Genomic DNA, 19,488 nt, shown 5'->3' on the forward strand with positions numbered 1-19,488 from the left:
TGCATAGCCCCTTCCTTTCCATGGTCCCCGGCCGTATCCTCCAGGGTGTGACGAACCTTGAGAAGTAGATTTATGTTACCAAGAAATCTGTGGAAGTCTAAGAGGACTGTGGTGGCCTCCCTGAAAAAAAGGAATGGCCTCCTGAGGGTGCAAATCACCTGCTTTGCATGCAGAAGGTCCCAGGTTCAATCTCTAGGAAGGGAGATGCTACTAGTAGATAAGATTGGCTTTGATGTACCAATGGTCTGACTCAATATAAGGCAGTCTGATATGTTCAAAAGGTCCCCGTAGCTAGGAGTGTGGCTGCAGTTCTGTGAACAAATGATCTTTCTTGGGACAGGCTGGTTTTCTTGAATGGGGAGCATGCTTCAAAAAACAACATAACCCACTTGCAATCCATTTCAAAGGGATCTAGATGAGGGGTTCCCAACCTGTGGTACTCCAGATGTTGCTGAACTACAACTTCCATCATCCCCAGATGCAATTTATTGTGGATGGGTATGATGGGAGTTGTAGTTGACCAGCATCTGGAGTACCATAGGTTGGGAACCCCTGGTCTAGACTCATGTCTGAGTTGGTCCTTGACATGGGCTACAGATGCTTCTGCTCCTCAGCCAGTCCCACGGCTTCACAAGGAAAAAACCCCTTATCATCGCAAAGGGACAGAAAACAGCAGTGCCAGGAAAACAGTGTCAGTGGGAAGAATCCTAGCTCTCTGTCAGCTGATTCCTCAGCTTGACATAACATTTCTGAGCATGCCCAGAACCATTGTTTCAAGTTCTGGAGCTGGTCAGCAGACCAAGAGGTCTGCCCATCCATCTGTAAGGGTATTAATCTGTCTGTAAGGGTGGGCAGAGGGTGGGGGAGGGGGAAGGCAGGGTCCCACTCACCTTCCCACCAGATGATGGTGTGCTTCTTCTTTGGATATGCTACTGCGCGCCCACCCAATCCGTGCTGCTTAGAGCAGTGTGGATCTCCCGAGGCCAGGATGCTGCATCCTGGCCTCCAGGTATCCCACAATGCATCACGTGACAAGCACGGTGCATTGGTGGATACCCCCCTGAGATGGGCACTCTCTGTGTGTGCATGGGCTGCAAGCAGCCTGAGCTCACACACGATCCCAGCAGCCGTGTCAAGGGTGCCCTCATCCTCTTAATCTTGGCTAAAGGCCAGGCTTAGACGTTGGGTTTGGCCAGGCGTGGGCGGTGGGATCCGTGCCGATCCTGGTGCTCCACACAAGTAGCCTGGACAAGGCTGCTTGTGAGAAGAGCCTTTATGTGTGTTTGTATTTGGGAGCAAGGGCTTCCTCTTGGTTTTGTCCCCCAACTTCTGAAAAGTTAGGGATCTCTTCTCCTTCTCAAAGCAAGGGGGCTCTTTGGGCTTGGTGATCATTTCCAAGTACTCAGAAAAACCTGCTCAAGTTTTTTCAGGATGACCGCAAAACCTAAACAATTTGCGAGGTAGACATGGGGTGTTAGCCCATCTCTACTCTATTCCTCCTGCCTGCCCGCAAGTATCCTATCCACCACAGCTTGCAGATGTGACACTGGGCTTTTTCTGGGCCCTGCCAAACATTCCCCTGCTCCCAAGCATCATTGCCAAATATTCACATTATTTTTATTTTCTTTATTAAAGGGTTTATATCCCACCTTTCCATCACTTTCTTCAAGGCACAGCTTTGAAAAACACAACAAATACACATCAAACCAGTAAAACAACAAGAAGACAGACAGGAGAGAATAATGCAAATGAAATCTATTGAGACACAGGTGCCCAACCAGTACCTGTAGGGGTACTTGAAGGGTTCCCAGCGGGTACTCGGAGCCCGCCTGTTCCCTCTCACTGCAGCTGCACTGTTAGTTCCCCATCTGAAGATCACTGACTTGAAGCCACCAACGCTTCCTCAGCAATGTGTCTGCTGCAGAAGGGCAGAGAGGACGGTGAAGTCCTCCTCCTCTGCTCCTGATTGGCTGGCTGTGTGCTGAAGCTCAGAATACCCCTCCCCTCAGCCTGACTGACAGGCTTTGGAGAATTAGCACTGAGTAAAGGAAAGATTGTGCCATTGAATCGGTATGGACTCCTGGCAACCACAGAGCCATGTGGTTTTCTTGGTAGAATACAGGGATGGTTTACCATTGCCTTCCTCAGTATGAGATGATGCCTTTTGCCCTTGTCACTGAAATGAGCATCCACCTCCAGCACCTTCCTATATCGCTGCTGCCCGATATAGGTGACTACAAATATATATTTACTAGGCACAGTCTGGGAAGCACACCGGCTGGGATTCGAACTAACAGCCTCTTGCTCCCTAGACAAGCTGCTTCCCCGCTGTGCCACCGCAACTGATAGCACTGAGTACTCCCATTGAAATGTATAGGACAAGTAGACTTGTCCCATTCATTTCAATGAGACTGCTTATGGGTAACTTAGTGTGGCTGTGAACCAGTGACTGCAGCAGCCTGTCTCCTGACTGCAACATTTAAATTGTGTGTGTACACACAACTCGTCACCTTAAGTAGCGCAGCAGGGAAATGCTTGACTAACAAGCAGAAGGTTGCCGGTTCAAATCCCCACTGGTACTATATCGGGCAGCAGCGATCTAGGACAATGCTGAAAGGCATCATCTCCTACTGCACAGGAGGCAGCCATGATAAAGCCCTCCTGTATTCTACCAAAGACAACCACCGAAATCGACTTGACAGCACACTTTACCTTTACTTTACACACAACACACACACACCTATATATGGGGTTCCTGAGCTGAAGGTTTGTGGCAGAAGGGATACACTTGTTGAAAAAGATTGGGAACCCCTGTAGACACCCCTTGCAGAGAGAATAATATTTTACTGGCGGAATGCCTGCATGAAGTTTTAACTTGGTCATGAAAGTGTGGAGGGGAGTAAGTCAGACTAGTAAGTCAGACATCCAAGGCAAAGTGTTCCATAATAAAAACATGGCCACTGAACAGACCCTCCCCTCCCACTGCATCCCAACCAGTGTTCCCTTTAACCAGGATTCCCAGATGTTGTTGACTACAACTCCCATAATCCCCAATCAAAAGCCATTTCAGCTGGGGATTCTGGGAGTTCTAGTCAACAACATCGGGAAATCCCTGTGAGAGGGAACACTGATCCCACACCCGAGACTTTAGTGGCATGCAGAGAAGGACCTCCAGTGAAGATTTTAATAACAGGCACGTTCATATGAGAATAGGGACAGGGTCAACCTTGCATCCCCAGCTGTTGTTGGACTACAACGCCCATCATCCCCATCACAATAGGGATATTGCTGGACTACAATTCCCAACATAATGGAGTTGTCTAGCAGTATCTGGGGATCCAAGTTTGAGAACCCCTGGATTAGGAGGTTCTGCTTCTTCTATGACGAATACAAGGTTTTTCAAGTATCCTGGTCCCAGGCCATTTCAAATTACTATTGTTATTCATTTCTGTCGCACCTTAATATGGAGAGTGCTTTACTGTTTTCGCTGTTTTCAACCCGACAGCTAGTCTCTGCAGTCTGTCATTATAATTCCAATTTTTGTCATAGGGGATTTCCTTTCTGCTAACAAGCCGTACGTTAAAAATTTGGCCAGTGTTAATGCAAAAGTGACTCCTTTGGTAGGCATCCATGGATTATCATATGCTAGCAGAAAGTCAGTTTTGCAGAACTGACCAATGCTCATATCCTTTCAGCCAATACCTGTTCTCCTTTTTCTTTACTATATGTATACCCTGCTTTTATTATTCTTTTAAATATTATATTCTTGTGTTATATTTATACCCTGCTTTTCAGCTGAGACTAGCTTGCAGTGCAGCTGACAAGATCCATACAAAAGTACAATATGGAAACGTGTTTACTTAAGTGGCACAGTGGGGGAAATGCTTGACTACAAGCAGAAGGTTGCCAGTTCGAATCCCCGCTGCTACTATATCAGGCAGCAGTGATATAGGAAGATGCTGAGAGGCATCATCTCATACTGCACGGGAGGAGGCAATGACAAACCCATCCTGTATTCTACCAAAGAAAACCACAGGGCTCTGTTGGCGCCAGGAGTCGAAATCGACTTGATGGCACATTTTGCCTTTACTGATCTCTGGTAGTTGTTGTTGTTGTTGTTGTTGTTGTTGTTGTTGTTATTATTATTATTATTATTATTATTATTATTATTATTATTATTATTTTCTGTGCTTTTCCCTGCAGAGGGAGGGGGAAGAAGACAAAAATGATGATAAACAGAAGGAATCCCTCCATTAATCTGCAGCTACTGCTGCGTTCCAGGCAGCTGGGACACGAGAAGCTGCAATGTGCTGAGTCAGACTATTGGTCCATCTAGCTCAGTATTGTGGACTGACTGGCTGTAGTTTTTCAGGATTTCATACAAGGGTTTTCTCTGCCCTAGGCAGAGATGCCAGGGATTAAGCTTATGACCTCCTGCATGCAAAGCAGATGCTCTGCCACTGAGCTATGGACATTTCCCAACTGGGGGAAGTGGTTAGAACATAAGAACATAAGAGCAGCCCTGCTGGATCAGGCCCAAGGAAGCCCATCTAGTCCAGCATCCTGTTTCGCACAGTGGCCCACCAGATGCCGCTGGAAGCCACAGGCAGGAGTTGAGGGCGTGCCCTCTCTCCTGCCATTACTCCCCTGCAACTGGTACTCAGAGGCATCCTGCCTTTGAGGCTGGAGGTGGCCTGTAGCCCTCTGACCAGTATCCGTTGATAGACCTCTCCTCCATAATGTTGGTGATGGATTAGTTGGTGATGCATTCCAGGATTCCAGGCTCTCTCCTCCAGTGAGAGGGGACAGAAGGAACTACAGACTGTGTCCAGCCTCAGTTACCAGGACTATAGAGCAAATAATTATTTAATAATTATTTTATTGATTGATTAAATCTGTATACGGTCCATCTGCTGGGGCAGTATACAATCAAGAGAAAGACAGCCGACGTAAATTTATGTCTAACCCAACAGTACAAGTTTAAGAAAATGAACACATTAAAAAAAAACCCCTAGACACAATAAAAGAACTAGTAAAGCTGGCCACCAATCTATACAACCGTCTTACAGACCAAATGCTGGATGGAACAAGATGGCTTTAGTCTGGCACCCGAATGTATAGGAAGAGGTTGCCAGGTGGGTCTCTTGAGGGAGTCGTGCATTCCACAATGCATCCCACATTCTGTGCTTCCCTCTCCGCATCCCATATCCTTAGCATCCCACAGGCCACTACTAAAAAGGCTCTCCCCTGATAGTTACCCATCATACCATTGTAGGCAGTGGCATCCAGAGAAGAGCCTCCAAAGGTTACCTTAAAGCACAGGCAGGGACACATTGGAGAAGATGGTCCTTCAGGCAGACTGCTCCTGGGATATTTAGGGCTTCATAGATAGACACCAACACTTTGCATTGGGCCTGGAAACAGACTGGCCACCAGGGCAGCTGACGTCGCACTGGTATAATATGCTCAAACTGGCCAGTCCCAGTGAGCAGTCTTGCTTCTCTGTCTGGCACCGACTCAAGTTTCCGAACAATCTTCAAAAGTGGCCCCGAATGCAATTCATTGCAATAATCCAGGTGGGAGATGACCAGTGCATGTATAATGGTTGCCAAGCTCTCTCTACCCAGATAAGGCCATGGTGTATCTGCCAAAGCTGGTAAAAGACACTCCGTGCCACTGAGGCCTCAGGTGACAAAGATGAATCTGTGAGCACCTCCAAACTACAAATCTGCTTTTTCTGGGGGAGTGCAACCCCATTAAGAGCAGGTTGAACATCAATTAATGTGGAATGTCCCTCTCTGCAGACAGAGAGACTGCAGATGAAATACGGAACCGTGGGTCCAGTGGACCCGCAGTTCTGCACCCCGCTCTCCCCTTGCCCTCCTATCCATGTCCAGAACTACTGCAGTCTTGCTGACCTGCAGTCAGCGAGACTGCAGAGGTGGGGAAGCTGGCTGTGCGGGCTTTCTTATGTCCTGAAGGAGAGCCCACACAGCCAACAGGACCCGGAGCAAGGGAGGAGGGTCCTCCTTCAACTCGGGTTTGAAGCAAGGCTAACTGTGCTCCCTGTTGGGAATTCCCTCTGGTAAGAGATACCCTTCTAATATAGCAGAGTGCACAGAGGCAAAACACAGCGGAGTCTGCCTAGGCATGTGTGTATGCTGAGAGTAAAATAACTTGGAGCCAGTTCATAGTTTCAAATCAATATCAGGAGTCTTTATTAGAGAACTCCATTCTAGATAGTGAAGTGGAGAGATAGTATCTCTAATCTAGCTAGCTAGCTGGATGCAGATGGATTCTGCATCTCTGCACACATGGTACAGGGAGAGAGAGGAGCTTGCATGTTGCAAGGGAGAAGAAAGAAAAGAGAAGGAAGAGGAAGTGGCCAGGCAGGAAGGAAGGAAGTCCCTAAGAATAGCAATCTACATACCAAAAGGATAGTGTCAGAGCAGTAGAGAAGGGATGACCAATGTCTTGACCTCTCTGGCCCTCTGACTCACTAGTCTGTCCCCCTCTGTCATTGAGACATGAGACAGCGCAAAGTCCTTCACTTCCAACACTCCCCAGATCAGACGTACCTTGGTCGCTGCCGAAACACAGTTTATGGCAGCGCAACTCAATGCAAACTTAAGGTAACAATTAGAGGTGTACCTAGGTAATTTTGGAGCCTCGTCCTAAAGGTCTTTAGAGCCCCGCATGCCCAAAAATTAAGTATCAGCATGCCCAGCCAGGGGACCACACCACCTGGAACAGACTAAAGAGGACTTGGGGGCCCCCAGGGACTGTGGAGGCCCTGGACTTTGGCCCAGAAGTCCAGGGGTAAGAGCGCCTGTGGAGTTAGGAGAAAGAAACTGTGAGCCAATTTTCTTTTTTTAAACTCCAGTTCCCCGGGTTCAGGCATTTGGCTAGCGAAACTGGAGGTGAACGCACCTCTGGTTTCATATTTCGTTTGAATCTGGCCAGAGCCTTACCTTATAAATGGAGAGGGGGGAATAACACTATAGCAATAGCACTTACATTTATATACCGCTCTATAGCCGAAGCTCTCTAAGCGGTTTACAATGATTTAGCATATTGCCCCCAACATTCTGGGTACTCATTTTACCGACCTCGGAAGGATGGAAGGCTGAGTCAACCTTGAGCCCCTGGTCAGGATCGAACTTGTAACCTTCTGGTTACAGGGCGGCAGTTTTACCACTGCGCCACCAGGGGAAGACACTGAGTTGCCCAGTGACATACAGTGAGTCCAAGACCAGCTTCGTGCCAGACTGCAGGGAAATGGAAGCAGCGGTAAAGAGGGGACGAACAGATATTTATGCCAGTTATAGGAACCTAGGCTGAGCAGGGTATCGAGACAAAGGAATGTAAGAACAGCCCTGCTGGATCAGGCCCAAGGCCCATCCAGTCCAGCCTCCTGTTTCACACAGTGACCTACCAGATGCCTCTGGGGAGCCCATAGGCAAGAGGTGAAGGCCTGCCCTCTCTCCTGCTGTTGCTCCCCTGCAACTGGGATTGAGAGGCATCTTGCCTCTGAGGCTGGAGGTGGCCTCAGAGGGTGTGTCTGCCAAAGACATCCCAGCCAAGGAGGGATTTGAAGGAAGTGAGAGAGGAGGCATCACACAGGCGATCTGGGAGGGAGTCTGAGGCATAAGGGGCAGCAAGGGAGAAAGGGTGGAGTCAGGCAAAGGAGCAGGCGGCCTTGGGATGGCTGAAGAGCAAAGGTCATGGGTAGGGCTGGACTGCAGGGATTCTCAACCAGTGTTCCCTCTAACAGGGATTCCCAGACGTTGTAAGCCCCGGCTGCAATGGACTTTGGCCACTGCAGCTGGGGATTATGGGAGTTGTAGTCAACCACGTCTGGGAATCCCTGTTAGAGGGAACACTGTTCTCAGCCTTGGGTCCTCAGATGTTGCTGGACGGCCACTCCCCTCAACCTCAGCCAAAATGGCCCTCACAATAGTAGTGCACATGCTGGTAACCTCTCGGCTTGGTTTTTGCAATCTGCTCTACCGAGGGCTGTCTTTGGACATAAGCTGGAGGTTTCCGCTGAAACAAAGTGCAGCAGCCAGGCTGGTCTCTGGAACAATGCGAAGACACCAGCATTTAAAATGTTACTCTGGCTGCTGATAAATTGCCAGGCGAAATAGCAAGTGCTGGTTATCCCCGGTAAAGCCCTAAACAGCTTAGGCCAGTGGTTATTAACGTGGTGTCTGCCAGATCCTGCTGAACTACAACTCCCAGAATCCCCAGCCATTGGATGCTGGGATTTAGGAGAGGAGAGCTGGTCTTGTGGTAGCAAGCATGACTTGTCCCCATAGCTAAGCAGGATCTGCCCTGGTTGCATCTGAATGGGAGACAAGCACTGTAAGGTATTCTCCTTAGGGGATGGAGCTGCTCTGGGAAGAGCATCTAGGTTCCATCCCTGGCATTTCCAGTATGGGGCTGAGAGAGATTCCTGCTTGCAACCTTGGAGAAGCCGCTGCCAGTCTGTGAAGACAATACTGAGCTAGATAGACCAAGGGTCTGACTCAGTATATGGCAGTTTCCTATGTTCCTATGTAGTTCAGCAACATCTCACAGACCCAACGTTAAGAACCACTGGCTTAGGCCCAGGGTCCCTAAAAGAATGCTACCTTCTGTGTAGACCCCCCTCCCCTTCAAGATCTTACAGAGAGGTGTGCTCACAGTCACCTTTGGCTTGTCTAGCAATTGTTCAGAGTTGGGCCTTCTTGATGGCTGCTCCTGAGTTCTGGAACACACTGAGCTCTGGAGCTGTGAAGAGTGACTTTTCTGTCAGCATTCAAAAAGCACACAAAAACGATTTTAAAACAACTCTCTCCAAGCTGCACAAGGATTTGCATATTATGGGAAGTGCCTTGCATTGGATTTTTGTACACATGTTTTGCACATATCCAGAGTATGACAAACTTTGTGTGTTTGTTTGCTGTTATATTTCTATAACGCTTTTCATTAAAACAATCTGAAGGCGGTTCACACAAAAGTTAAAACCAGACTGAAAAAATTACACAATTAAAATATCAGCTAGAATATAAAAATACTGATCTGAATGAAATGAGCCAGTGTGGTAGTGGTTAGAGTGCTGGACTAGGAACGGGGAGATCCGAGTTCCAATCCCCATTCAGCCATGAGACTTGCTGGGTGACTCTGGGCCAGTCACTTCCCTCTCAGCCTAACCGACTTCACAGGGTTGTTGTGAGGAGAAACTTAAGTATGTAGTACACCGCTCTGGGCTCCTTGGAAGAAGAGCGGGATAGGAAATGTAAATATAAAAATAAATAATTAACAAACAAACAAGTGTAATATAACCATATGAGATACAAAGCAGCAGCAATAGGAATAATATGAAAGCCTGGGCAAAAAGTCAAGATTTCACGCGCACTGAAGATTTCACACACAACGAACGTATGGAACCCCAAGGAGACTGACAAATGAACGTCCTGCAATAAATCTCCTTGGAAAAGCTGATGGGAAATTTGTCACAACCATCTTCAATCTTCAATCTGTCCTGCTAATTGACAAACACAGGGAACCACAATTTTAGGCCTAACTCACTAGCCTGCCATTATTTGTGGCCACCACAATGGTCTTTTGGCCTGTGTGTTCTCAGGTTACGTATAATTGCTCTGTATTATTGCTTTTATGCCTCTCCCCCACCCCGCCCAGTTATTAAAATTTATCCTTGTTTTAAATTATTTGTATGCCATCTAGAGGCCACTGTTTGAGGAGATATACAAATGAGAAATAGAGAGATAGATAGACAGTCCAGAAACATGTGGGGATGCCCCCCCAGATTTGAGAACCCTTGCTGTATCAGAATGCAAGAACAGGCAGATAAGGTGGGACGTAAGATCATGCAGGGCTTTGAAGATCAGTCTGAGGGGCTGTTCCTGGATCCAGCAGCAAATAGGGACCCCTCCATTTCCATTTCCATCAGTTGGCATGATGTTGCCATTCACAATATCAACCTCACTCGTCGAATAGGGCACAGGGAAGATTAAAGCTGGCGAAAAAGCATCTTAACACACACAATAAGCTCATCTCATCTCTTCCCAGATAATAAAGTTGCTTTAAATTCCTTTCCTTTTGGATTACGCAGATAGTTGCCGCAATAATGGCCATCACCGGAATTGTCATGATGGCATATGCAGATGGTTTCCATGGCGATTCAATTATCGGCGTTGCGTACGCCGTCGGATCTGCTTCGACCTCTGCTCTGTATAAGGTAGGTCATCGGTTTTTCTTACCACCCTTATACATTTTTAAACACACACACGTGGAAAAGCAAGACGTGTTTAAAAATCCGTCCGCTCCTTCCTTTAGTTGCTTAATTTACATTCTGAACAAGGTGCATTGGGAGGAAGTTACAACGGAGATAATTACTTTGTGGCCACCAAGGATTCGGCTTGGCTTCCTTTCATCGAGTCTTAATGAAAACTCTATTATTCCTCAGCAGCCAGATTAGCATCGAGGAGTTCCTCAGTTTCTGCTGTGGCATGTCATTGCTGCTGCTTGAGAGAGGTTTGCTATGCATGACTGGGAGAAAATGTTGAAAGCGGATGACGACTCCTTCAGTGAGGGGACAAGTTCTCCTATGCAGTATTTATCTCTGCATATCAAATGCAACCTCCCAAGATGCTTGCATATTTTGAGGGGTCCCTGAAAGCCTCCTACTATAGACAGAAACTCTTCCTCTAAAGCAGACTTGGTTCCCCTTATGGCTGGGGATGCGAGGAGTTGTAGTTCAACAGCATCTGTGGCCACCCAAGTTTGAGAACCCCTGTTCTGAAAGGTCAGGCATGGGTGGGCTCGTGTGGAAAAGAGTGCTTTAAAAAAATAAATAAATCTAAGGGTTCAATGTTTGTGCAAGCACAACACAAGTCGAGAACGCAAGCTCCAGACCTAATACAACGAGCTAGGGCAACAGCCTTGTGCAAGAGTGGCATCTCACTTTGCAGCAAGTCAGGACATCATCTAGTGAGGTCTTTCACACCATCAAAAACTGTGTTCTCCCTGGGTTTGGGAGCTGTGTGTGCTCCCAAATTTTGGTTGTATGAAAGCAAAGTTGGAGGAAAACGTGGTAGAAGTGACTGTGTGGGAGCAAGTTAGGAAGAAAACCTGGGTAGCTTTTCCTCCTACCCCGTTTCCACATCATCACTTCTATCAGGTTTACCTCTTACCTTGCTTCCACACAACCGAAAATTGGGAGCACATAGAGCTCCCAAACCTGGGGAGAACGTAGTTTTTGATTGTGTGAATAACCTCATTGAGGCAGGTCTCACGATCCGTGAGACCCGCTTTTTCCAAAACTGTGGGGAGAGCGGGCTAAGCCTGCTCTCCCTGCAGACGATCGGGCAGGGAGCCCAGGGCAGCTGGATCGGCCGCCCACATGGTTGCCGGCTCCATGACAGAGCCAGAGTGGGCTTGGGCGAGCAAGGGCCGATTGGCCCCCACAAGCTCCAGCATGCCCTGTGCAAGTGCGCAGGGCATGCTGGCGAGAACCTGGAGCCGGGAGGTAGCTTTTTGCCTTCCCTCTGGGGGTCTCCTCGTGAGTAGGCGCAGAGCTGCACCGCGGCTACTCACGATCCAATAGCCCGGGTTTCACGTTCACAATCCAATAGCTCTCGCTTCGCAAACCCCGGCTAAAGGGCGGGCTACTTGAGCGGGTTAGCCTCTCAAAAACCACTGGGCTCGCAGCCGAGCCTGGTGGTTCTTACGATTAGCAAAAATCGGGCTAGGCTCTCCTAGCCCAGTTTTTGCTAATCGTGTGAATAGCCCCGATGTCTTCTATTTCAGCGGTGGGCAAACCTGTCCCTCCAGCTGTTGATGAACTACAACTCCTATCATCCCCCGCTACAATAAATTGTGGTTGGGAGTGATGGGAGTTGTCATGCAGCAACAACTGGAGGGACAGGTTTGCTACATATGTTGACAAAGATTAACCCATGTAATCCAAACCACAAAACCCATGAAGCTTAACCAATATAATCCAAACTACAGTGGATCATAAAGCAGGCTGCTATTAGGGATGTGCACGGAACCAGGCGGGGGTGGTCCGATGGGGTGTGTGTGCTGCTTTAAGAGCAGGGGAGGGTGCGCTTACCCCTCTCTCCGCTCTTCCCCTGCCGGTGCTCCTTTCCCTCCAAAGTTAATCAGGGTGGCAGCGTACCTCCCTGCTGCCCTGTTGCCCCTGTTGACAGGATACAACCGGAAGTATCCGGATACTGCGGTGCACACAGGCGTGCCGGATACTTCTGGTTGCATCCAGTCAATGGGGGCAACGGGACGGCAGGGAGGTACGCTGCCACCCTGATTAACTTTGGGGGGAAAGGAGCACCAGTGGGGGAAGAGCGGAGGGAGGGGTAAGTGCACACTCCCCCGCTCTTAAAGTAGCATCCCCCTGCCATCGAACCGGCAGAAACGGCCGCCTTTTGAAACGGTTCAGAGGCCCATAAGGGTTCCAAACCGGTTCTGTGCATATTCCTATCTGCTGTTACCTAGGCACTGGTACCAGGATCAGGCCCCCATGCCAGCATGAAATGATGGAACAAGTGTCTCCTTGTTTCAGACATAAACAACCTGATTTTATACTTTACAGGGGCCGTCTACTGTTGCTGTGGGGGTATTGTGAACTTTACTTGCATTTGTACTCTATAACCATCCTCAGTTGTTTTCCTTCCCTCCTTTAGGTTTTGTTTAAGATGTTCCTTGGAAGTGCCAACTTTGGGGAAGCCGCCCACTTCATTTCTACGCTCGGCTTCTTCAACTTGATTTTCCTTTCTTTCACTCCCATCATCCTGTATTTTACGAAGGTAGAATACTGGTCTCCCTTCTCGGCTGTACCCTGGGGCTATCTCTGCGGAATAGCAGGCCTCTGGCTAGGTACGTGTTTAGGAAATCTTGCAACAGTCACTGAGTTGAATTTGCAGCAAAAGCTGTGCGGTCTCCTCCTATCCAGCCTAGAAAAGAAACCTTGCTCGCTGTTTGGTTAAAAGTAACTTCACCTGTGCATTTCCTTGGTGGGTCTCTTTTCAAATAGTTCTTATGAAAAAGAACCGGAAGAAGAGGAAGGGTAGTACATAAATTTCCTATAGATCCATGACAGAAGTTAAATGTGAACACGTGGAGCTGCCTTATACTGAGTCAGACCATTGGTCCAGCTGACCAATGCTGTCTACTCTGACAGGCAGTAGCTTTGCCTTGTACCGAGCTGGTCTCAGACAGGGCTCTTTTCCAGTCCTGCTATCTGAAATACATTTATATGGGTTTATTTGGGCTTTTGCTTACAAAATGTTAGTGATATGGATGGTGGAAAAATTTTCTCCCCCTCTCATAATACTAGAACCTGGGGTTATCCTATGAACATGGCAGCAGGTTTAGGGTAGACAACAAAATCTTGACACAATCAGCTGATTCTCATGGCCATTAAAAGAGTAGGAGGTGGGCCACCTAGATTTGCATGATCATCAGAACTCATGTTTTCCCCTCCAATCCAGGTTGCTCTCTGCAGGGCTACCAAAGTTTTGTACCCAGTTGTTAACCAAGGATAGAGGAAAGGAGATCCCTCCTAGCCCGATTCTACAGTCTTGAGAAACCTTATGCCTCCTTTCCTGATCGATTGGCACCCAGCACACCCTCTCATGCATGGAAACCATAGAGAACAGTGGCTACAGTGGCTGCTGTCAATGGTCATGCCAGCCTGCAAAACACTCACACTCTATGATCCTGAGGCTGGAGCCAATGGGAGGGCAGCCACTGATGACGGGGAGCTTTTTCAGTCTGCTGGCAGCACAAAGCACATTGGGAAGGCATACATGCACTTGGAGGACTTTCCATGGAGGAGTGGGGCTTGCAGCTGCTGAGTTCCACAATGGAGTTCATAGGAACATAGCCAGGCATAGGAACATAGGAAGCTGCCTTGTACCAAGCTGGTCCATCTAGCTCAGTATTGTTTGTAGTATTGTTTTGCAGTGGCTTCTCCAAGCTTGCAGGCAGGAGTCCGGTCTTGTGGTAGCAAGTATGACCCTTAGCGAAGCAGGGTCTACCCTGGTTGCATTTGAATGGGGGCTTTGATGTGTGAGCACTGTGAGATATTCCCCTCAGGGGATGGAACCATTCTAGGAAGAGCAGAAGGTTCCAAGTTACCTCCCTAGCAGCACTCCAAGATAGGGCTGAGAGAGATTCCTGCCTGCAACCTTGGAGAAGCCACTGCCAGTCTGTGTGACAATACTGACCTAGATGGACCTATGGTCTGACTCAGTATATGGCAGCTTCCTATGTTCCTATGATGCCAGGGAGGAACCTTCTTGGAACCTTCTTCAGGCAAGCATGCAGGTGTTCTTCTCAAAATAACCCCATCCCCTAAGGGGAATATCTGACATAAGAACATAGCCCTGATGGATCAGGCCCAAGGGGGCCTCTCTAGTCCAGCATCCTGTTTCACACAGTGGCCCACCAGATGCCTCTGGGAAGCCCACAGACAAGAGATGAAGGTATGCCCTCGCTCTTGCTGTTGCTCCCGTGCAACTGGTCTTGAGAGGCATCTTGCCTCTGTGGCTGGAGTTGGCCTATAGCTACCAGACTAGTAGTCATTGATAGACCTGTCCTCCATGAATTTGTCTTAAGCCCCTTTTAAAGCCATCCACACTAGTGGCCATCACCACATCCCGTGGCAGAGTGTGCCATAGATTAATTCTGTGCGGTGTGGAAAAATACTTTCTAAATTTCCTGGCCTTCAGTTTCATGGGATGAAGCCTAGTTCTAGTGCTGTGAGAGAGGGAGAAAAATTTCTCTCTGTCCACTCTTTCTACTCCAGGGATAATTTTGTAGACCTCTATCATGTCTCCCTGTAGTGGCCTCTTTTCCAAACTAGAAAGCCCCAGATGCTGTAGTCTTGCCTCATAAGGAAGATACTCCAGGCCCCTGATTATCTTGGTTGCCCTCTTCTGCACCTTTTCCAGTTCTGCAATGCCTTTCTTAAGATACGGTGACCAGAACTGCACTCAGTACTCCAAATGTGGCCACACCATAGATTTGTATAAGGGCATTATAATATTAGCATTTTTATTTTCAATCCTCTTCCTCATGATCCCTCACATGAAATTTGCCTGTCCACCACGACCCCAAGATGCCTACCAAGATGCCTACCACGACCCCAAGATTCCTCTCCTGACAGCTCAGACTCCATCAGTGTATTTGTGAAGTTGGGGTTTTATTGCCCCAATATGCATCACTTATCATCAATATGTAAGTAAGTAACACTTGCTTACACTGAACCACATTTGCCATTTTGTCACCCACTCACACAGTGTGGAGAGATCCTTGTGGAGCTCCTCACAATCTGTTTTGGATTTCACTGCCCTAAATAGTTTAGTGTCATCTGCAAATTTTGCCCCTTCACTGCTTACCCCATCTTCTAGGTAATTTATGAACAAATTATAGAGCACTACTACCAGTGCAGATTCCTGGGGGACCCCACTTCTTACTTCTCTCCTTTGTGAAAACTGTCCATTGATGCCTACCCTCTTTTTCCTGTCCTTCAACCAGTTACCAATCCACACATGAACTTGGCCCTTTATCTCATGATTGCTACGTTTAGTCAAGCGCTTTTGGTGGGGAATTTTGTCAAAAGCTTTTTGGAAGTCCAAGTATACTGTGTCAACTGGATCACCTTTATCCACTTTCCTGTTGACACTCTCAAAGAACTCCAAAAGATTAGTGAGGCAAGACTCTCCCTTGCAGAAGCCAGGCTGGTTCTCCTTCAGCAAGGCCTGTTCTTCTATATGTTTAACCATGTTGCCCTTACGTATGCTTTCCATCAATTTACCTGGCACAGAAGTTAATCTAACCAGGTCTGTAGTTTCCTGGATCCTCCATGAATCCCTTTTTGAAAATTGGAGTTACATTAGCTACTTTCCAGTCCTCTGGTACAGAGCCTGATTGTAGAGACAAGTTACATATTTTTGCCAGGAGATCAGCAACTTCACATCTGAGTTCCTTCAGAACTCTTGGGTGGATGCCATCTGGCCCGAGCAATTTGTTAATTTTTAGTTTTTCAAGACAGTTTAGAACAGTGCTCACACATGTGGTCTCCCATTCAAATGCAAAGCAGGGTGGACCCTGCTTGGCAAAGGGGACAATTCATGCTTGCTACCACAAGACCAGCTCCATGCTTGTGTGTTTGCCGGGTTTCCAGAGCAAAGATGAGTTGATGCCCGTGTGCTGCCTATAGGGTAACATCTTGCTCGGCCTCCTCCCAGCGTGTGAGTGGGCTAAATGCATAATAAATTTATGAAATTCACCTCCATCGGATGTGATGACAGCCATTAGTTAGATGGTTTTAAAGAAGGATTAAACAAGTTCATGGAGAAGAGGAGGTCTGTCAGCGACTATTAGACTTAAGGGCTAAATGAAACTTTCATGTTCAGAAGCAGTAGTATACCTTTGAATACCAGCTTCTCAGGATAAACAACATCAGAAGGATGTTTAAGTTAAAACCATTAACGACATTTCCTTGCAGCGTCTGAGTCCGAGAACAGAGCAGAGCTGTCCTTGTTGTCTCATGTTTCGCTCTTTTCTTTCTGCAGCTTTTAACATTTTGGTGAACGTTGGAGTTGTGCTTACATATCCCATCTTAATATCTATTGGGACAGTACTCAGTGTTCCTGGCAATGCAGGTACAAATATTTTATTCCTTTAAACAAATCTTTGGTGAATGTTTTAGTATTTGCAACTTTGTCTCCTGGCTAGCTTTCCCTCTGCATTATTTTGAAAGATCTCCTCTGGTTCTCTGATATTGGAACAGTCCATCTGGATTCTGGATAAAATAGCTTCCAAAGTTGCCAGGAACTGCAGCGTGTGTGCGTTGGGTGGGGTGGGGGAAGAACCCAACTGGTGAGAAAACACGAGAACATCTCCAGTACTTGCTGAGACATGTTGTAGGGTAAATCTACAACGTCCACTAAAGACTACAGCCAAGCTTTCTTAATTCAAATTAGCATGTGGCATTTGTTGTGTCTTGTGCTTTCCCCCCTTGTTACCCCATTGACTCCAGGGCCTCCAGCCTCCAAGGCTCCCTCATCCATTCACAGACACAATCCCGCCTGTTCCTATGCATTGTGTGAGATGCTTCCCCCGCCCACCCGCCAAACTGACCTTTCACTCCCCTCACAGATATTGCGATGTTTGCTGAGGTTCTGTTGCTCGCTGCCTGAGCACTCAGAATGCCCATGAGCATTCCAAAGCAATGATCGCAGCTGAGCCAATGGTTAAGACTGAGCGTTCAAGTGCCAGGTGAACTACGGATGTAGCAGTCAAGCCGTATCCTAAATTTAACCAGCCTCTTTTCTTTTTTCCTTTCAATGTAGCTGTTGATCTGCTCAAGCATGAAGTTATCTTCAGTGTTGTAAGGTTGGGGGCAACCATCATCATCTGCCTTGGTTTTTTGCTCCTGCTTCTTCCTGAGGAATGGGACGAAATCACGCTAAGATTCATCAACAGCTTAAAGGAAAAGAAAAGCGAGGATCACACAGAGGACGTCACAGACTCCAGCATGTACTTTAGGAGCAGAAGCAGAGCTAACGGGACTGTGTCTATACCGCTGGCTTAGAGCTGGTGACCTCTTAACTGCACGGGAATGTATATTCTGTGAATATGATTTAATAATTTTTTTCCTCACCCACCTGTATGCTAAAAATGATAGTTATTATTTTAAACCAGGGACAGATTGTAAATTCAATGCTAAACACATCAGTAAGTAACTGTTTACATTTGTACACTTATCCGGGAATAGGTGCAAATAAACACAATAAATTCCTTTTTTAAACAAAACTAAACTCTTGGGTTGTTCTTGTTTTGTAGTTTTGTATTGGTGGGGAAATGGTTTTGAAACTAAGGCCACAGTCCAGTACAAGAATAAGGCACACTTACGTTCCATACATTTCAATATCTTGGGGTTGCTATATTCCTTTCTTTGCACATCTGTATTCCTCTCTTTGCACAACTAATTGCTTTGAATAGTGGGATTTGTTTTTAGGCAAGCATGTGTTGTGTACATAACTGGATTATGACCCAGAGCCTGCATGCCACTTTATGAGTTGAAAAGAGTATGTATGTATGTATGTATGTATGTATGTATGTATGTATGTATGTATGTATAAGAACATAAGAACAGCCCTGTTGGATCAGCCCAAGGATAGCCCAAGGGCCATCTAGTCCAGCATCCTGTTTCACACAGTGGCCCACCAGATGCCGCTGGAAGCCTACAGGCAGGAGTTGAGGGCATGCCCTCTCTCCTGCTGTTACTCCCCTGCAACTGGTACTTAGAGACATCTTGCCTTTGAGGCTGAAGGTGGCCTATAGCCCTCCAACAAGTAGCTGTTGATAGACCTCTCTTCCATGAAGTTATCCAAACCCCTCTTAAAGCCATCCAGGTTGTTAGCTGTCACCACATCTCGTGGCAGAGAATTCCACAAGTGGATTATGCGTTGTGTGAAAAAGTACTTCCGTTTGTTGGTCCTAGATTTCCCGGCAATCAATTTCATGGGATGACCCCTGGTTCTAGTGTTATGGGAGAGGGAGAAGAATTTCTCTCTATCCATTTTCTCGACACCATGCATGATTTTATAGACCTCTATCATGTCTCCCCACAGTCGTCTTTTTTCTAAACTAAACAGCCCCAGGTGTTGTAGCCTTGCTTCATAAGGAAGGTGCTCTAGGTCCCTGATCATCTTGGTTGCCCTCTTCTGCACCTTTTCCAGTTCTACAATGTCCTCCTTTAGATGTGGTGTCCAGAATTGTATGCAGTACTCCAAGTGTGGTCGCACCATAATTTTGTATAAGGGCATTATAATATTAGCAGTTTTATTTTCAGTCCCCTTCCTAATGATCCCTAGCATGGAATTGGCCTTTTTTTCAGCTGCTTTCACATTGAGTCGACACTTTCAATGAGCTGTCCACCACGACCCCAAGATCCCTCTCCTGGACAGTCACCGACAGCTCAGATCCCATCAGTGTATATTATGTATATGTATGTATGATTTATAGTTCAATTTCTATACCACCTTTCATAAAACATATCCCAAGGCGGTTTACAAAAATTAAAATACAATAAAACTCCATATAGATCACATTAAAAATTAAAACCAGTTAAAACAAGAAAAACCATAAAACAGCAAAAAGCAACAACCATCAATAGCAATATAAACCATGAATAGCAACACACAGAATAGCCGGAGAGCTGAGAAACCTGGCAGCCCCTAAAGGGTAAATACGGGAACAAATACAAAATTCTTTAGCTGTTTTTTAAGAGCAGCCAGACATCAAAGAGCAGGCACTCACTGGTGGAGCATTCCTGAGCCTTGGGATAGCAACAGAGACACCCCTGTTTTGTATTTCTGGTTTTCTAGTGTGACCCAGAATTGTCCTTTTTAAGTCCCACTGAGGGATTAATCCTGCCTAACCCAAAGACTT

General features: G+C 47.0%; 1 protein-coding gene across 3 annotated transcripts in view; it reads left to right on the top strand.

The window, feature by feature from the left end:
- The window catches only part of SLC35F4 (solute carrier family 35 member F4), a 196,468-nt gene extending 178,616 nt beyond the window's left edge, over positions 1–17,852 (top strand). For all 3 annotated transcript variants that reach the window (XM_053249115.1, XM_053249273.1, XM_053249198.1), the window contains 4 exons: positions 10,118–10,243; positions 12,708–12,900; positions 16,605–16,694; positions 17,385–17,852. In XM_053249115.1, the coding sequence (XP_053105090.1) occupies positions 10,118–10,243; positions 12,708–12,900; positions 16,605–16,694; positions 17,385–17,626 (651 nt within the window). In that variant the 3' untranslated portion in view covers positions 17,627–17,852. The remainder of the gene's footprint in view (positions 1–10,117; positions 10,244–12,707; positions 12,901–16,604; positions 16,695–17,384) is intronic.
- The last annotated feature ends 1,636 nt before the right edge of the window (positions 17,853–19,488 follow it).

This window comes from Hemicordylus capensis, chromosome 1 (assembly GCF_027244095.1).
Source record: "Hemicordylus capensis ecotype Gifberg chromosome 1, rHemCap1.1.pri, whole genome shotgun sequence".
NCBI lineage: Eukaryota > Metazoa > Chordata > Lepidosauria > Squamata > Cordylidae > Hemicordylus > Hemicordylus capensis.